The following is a 2,127-nucleotide window of genomic DNA, read 5'->3' as shown; positions in this document are numbered from 1 at the left end:
ATATATATATATATTTTTTTAAAGCCTAAAATTTTCCCCTATACATTCCCATACATTTAACCTTAAATATATATATATATTTTTTAATGTTTGTATTATTTGTAAGATACTCATAAATCATGATATTTCTAAATGGCAAGCTGTAAGTCATCTTTAAAGAATAGAACATTACATGAAGTAAACCCCAGAAACAGCTTTCACTGTGATAACATCTAGAGACAGATAGAGAAGAGAAGATCCCACTTCAGGACATCAATCAATGACCGCTTAAACAAACTCCAAAATAATGCCAACATAAAAATAAAACGGTTGCAAATTACAGTCAGTAGCTTGACATGTAAATACAGATAATGCCTTTGAAATACAGTATGAATACTAGAGATGCAGTAAAACCTTGGCAAGTATTTAGGTAGCAGCTGAAATGGACACAGAATTAAGCACGTGTGTGTCATCTGCACAAAGACGAACCTTTACAAACATATTACAAATGTGGGCTTATATTAAAATAAATATAGACGTCACAAATATTAATTCATGTAATTTGCTTATAAAAGATAAACATACATACTGTATACTGCATTAATGTTGGAATCAGATTCCATTTACAGTTATGCACAAATCAACCAGAACACAACTGAAGCAAAATTCAGTGGTCAGCGCTATATTAAATATTACAGGTGGATGCTGGGAAGGATAATATTTTATTGACAATAGATAAGAAGCACGGGCATGAGAACATTTCCACTGCTTACCAAGTGAACCTCAGGAGCTTCATATGGTAACATTCCCCCTTTCACGTGTTTGCATTTCATTTTTTTTGACAGCAGAGAGAAACACACCTCACCTTTGACGCCTTAGACGGAGTCACTTCCTGTTCACACGCTTGTGCTGCATGCATACATTCCACCCTAGCTGGAAACAGAGTTTTGGTGCACCATAAGACGTTGCTCCCGTGATCGGGTCACAGCAGGTCCTGCTCCACCCAGACGGTCTTCTTCTGCTCCTCAAAAATCTTGTCCTTGATGACCTTGACGAGATCCTCCACCCCTCCCCAACAGTCAGGCTCCACACCAGTGTACAAGCACGGCAGCGTCTCCAGCTCCTTCTCCTTGGAGCGACACATCTTCAAGAACTCCTCCTCAGAGTCCACCTTCAGAGGGAGTCTTCTGCTCGAAGAAACATCAGAAACCATTACTAAATGATCTGAGGAACCGTTGACCTTCTTCAAACTAGAACTAAATAATGAATATGACACTCATTAAAGAGTGCCACGAAGACATTGGAAGAGTTCTTACCTCAGTTTTTTGATGTTCCTTTCACAGATTTTGATGAAGATCACGATGGGATAGATCTCCCTCCTCAACAAGTCTTTCACACAGCTCAGATCAGCTTCCAAAAGACAGTGCTTATTCTAAAAATAAAAAAAAATATTAAAAAAACACATTTATTTTCCCTTAAAATACACTTTTTATGTTTCGTCCTATTTACTATGATCAAAAAGCAACAGTTATACATGAAAATAAACAATTTTGTAAATATGGATCATATAAAGCAGAAAAGAGAACTGAGAACTGAAGAGAGAATTGTGAGGTGTCAGTTCTCTTTTTTTTGTCCTGTTTTTGGCACACCTCTCAAACAAGTGAGATTTGAAGTGGAAAAATAGACTCATCTCCTGACACATTAGCAAGTGAAAAACAATATGCTGCCTCTCATCTAACCATCTGATCAGTGTTGTAGTCGAGACCGGCTCATTCGAGTCCGAGTCCAGATCGAGTCCAGAGATGGTCGAGTCCGAGTCAAGACCGAGTTCAGAAAGGGTCGAGTCCGAGTCAAGACCGAGTTCAGAAAGGGTCGATTCCGAGTCAAGACCGAGACCAGAGAGATTGGGTCTGAGACAAGACCTAAAGAAATCTTCAAGAGTATGTAAAATGTATGATGGAAACAATAAAGGGTAAAAGGGCCACATAGTATGTGGTGTAAAGGTAATTTTATTAGAATTATGAATTGTTACTTGTCAATATTAAGTGCTCATTTTCACATAACATCGTTGTACCACTATACACATCCATATAACCTTTCTAGTACACATAACATTACTGTACGACTCTATATTGTAATTCCACATAA

The 2,127-nt window shown here is 37.7% G+C and overlaps 1 protein-coding gene across 1 annotated transcript in view; it reads right to left on the bottom strand.

Moving 5' to 3' along the window:
* Positions 1-508: 508 nt before the first annotated feature.
* The window catches only part of LOC113053812 (caspase recruitment domain-containing protein 11-like), a 25,260-nt gene continuing 23,641 nt past the window's right edge, over positions 509-2,127 (bottom strand). The window contains exons 23-24 of the mRNA XM_026219058.1: positions 1,296-1,411; positions 509-1,166 (exon numbers count right to left, since the gene is read on the bottom strand). Of these exons, the coding sequence (XP_026074843.1) occupies positions 962-1,166; positions 1,296-1,411 (321 nt within the window). The 3' untranslated portion in view covers positions 509-961. The remainder of the gene's footprint in view (positions 1,167-1,295; positions 1,412-2,127) is intronic.

Source organism: Carassius auratus, chromosome 3 (genome assembly GCF_003368295.1).
Source record: "Carassius auratus strain Wakin chromosome 3, ASM336829v1, whole genome shotgun sequence".
In the NCBI taxonomy this organism is placed as follows: domain Eukaryota; kingdom Metazoa; phylum Chordata; class Actinopteri; order Cypriniformes; family Cyprinidae; genus Carassius; species Carassius auratus.
This window is presented reverse-complemented; position numbering and strand designations above follow the sequence as displayed.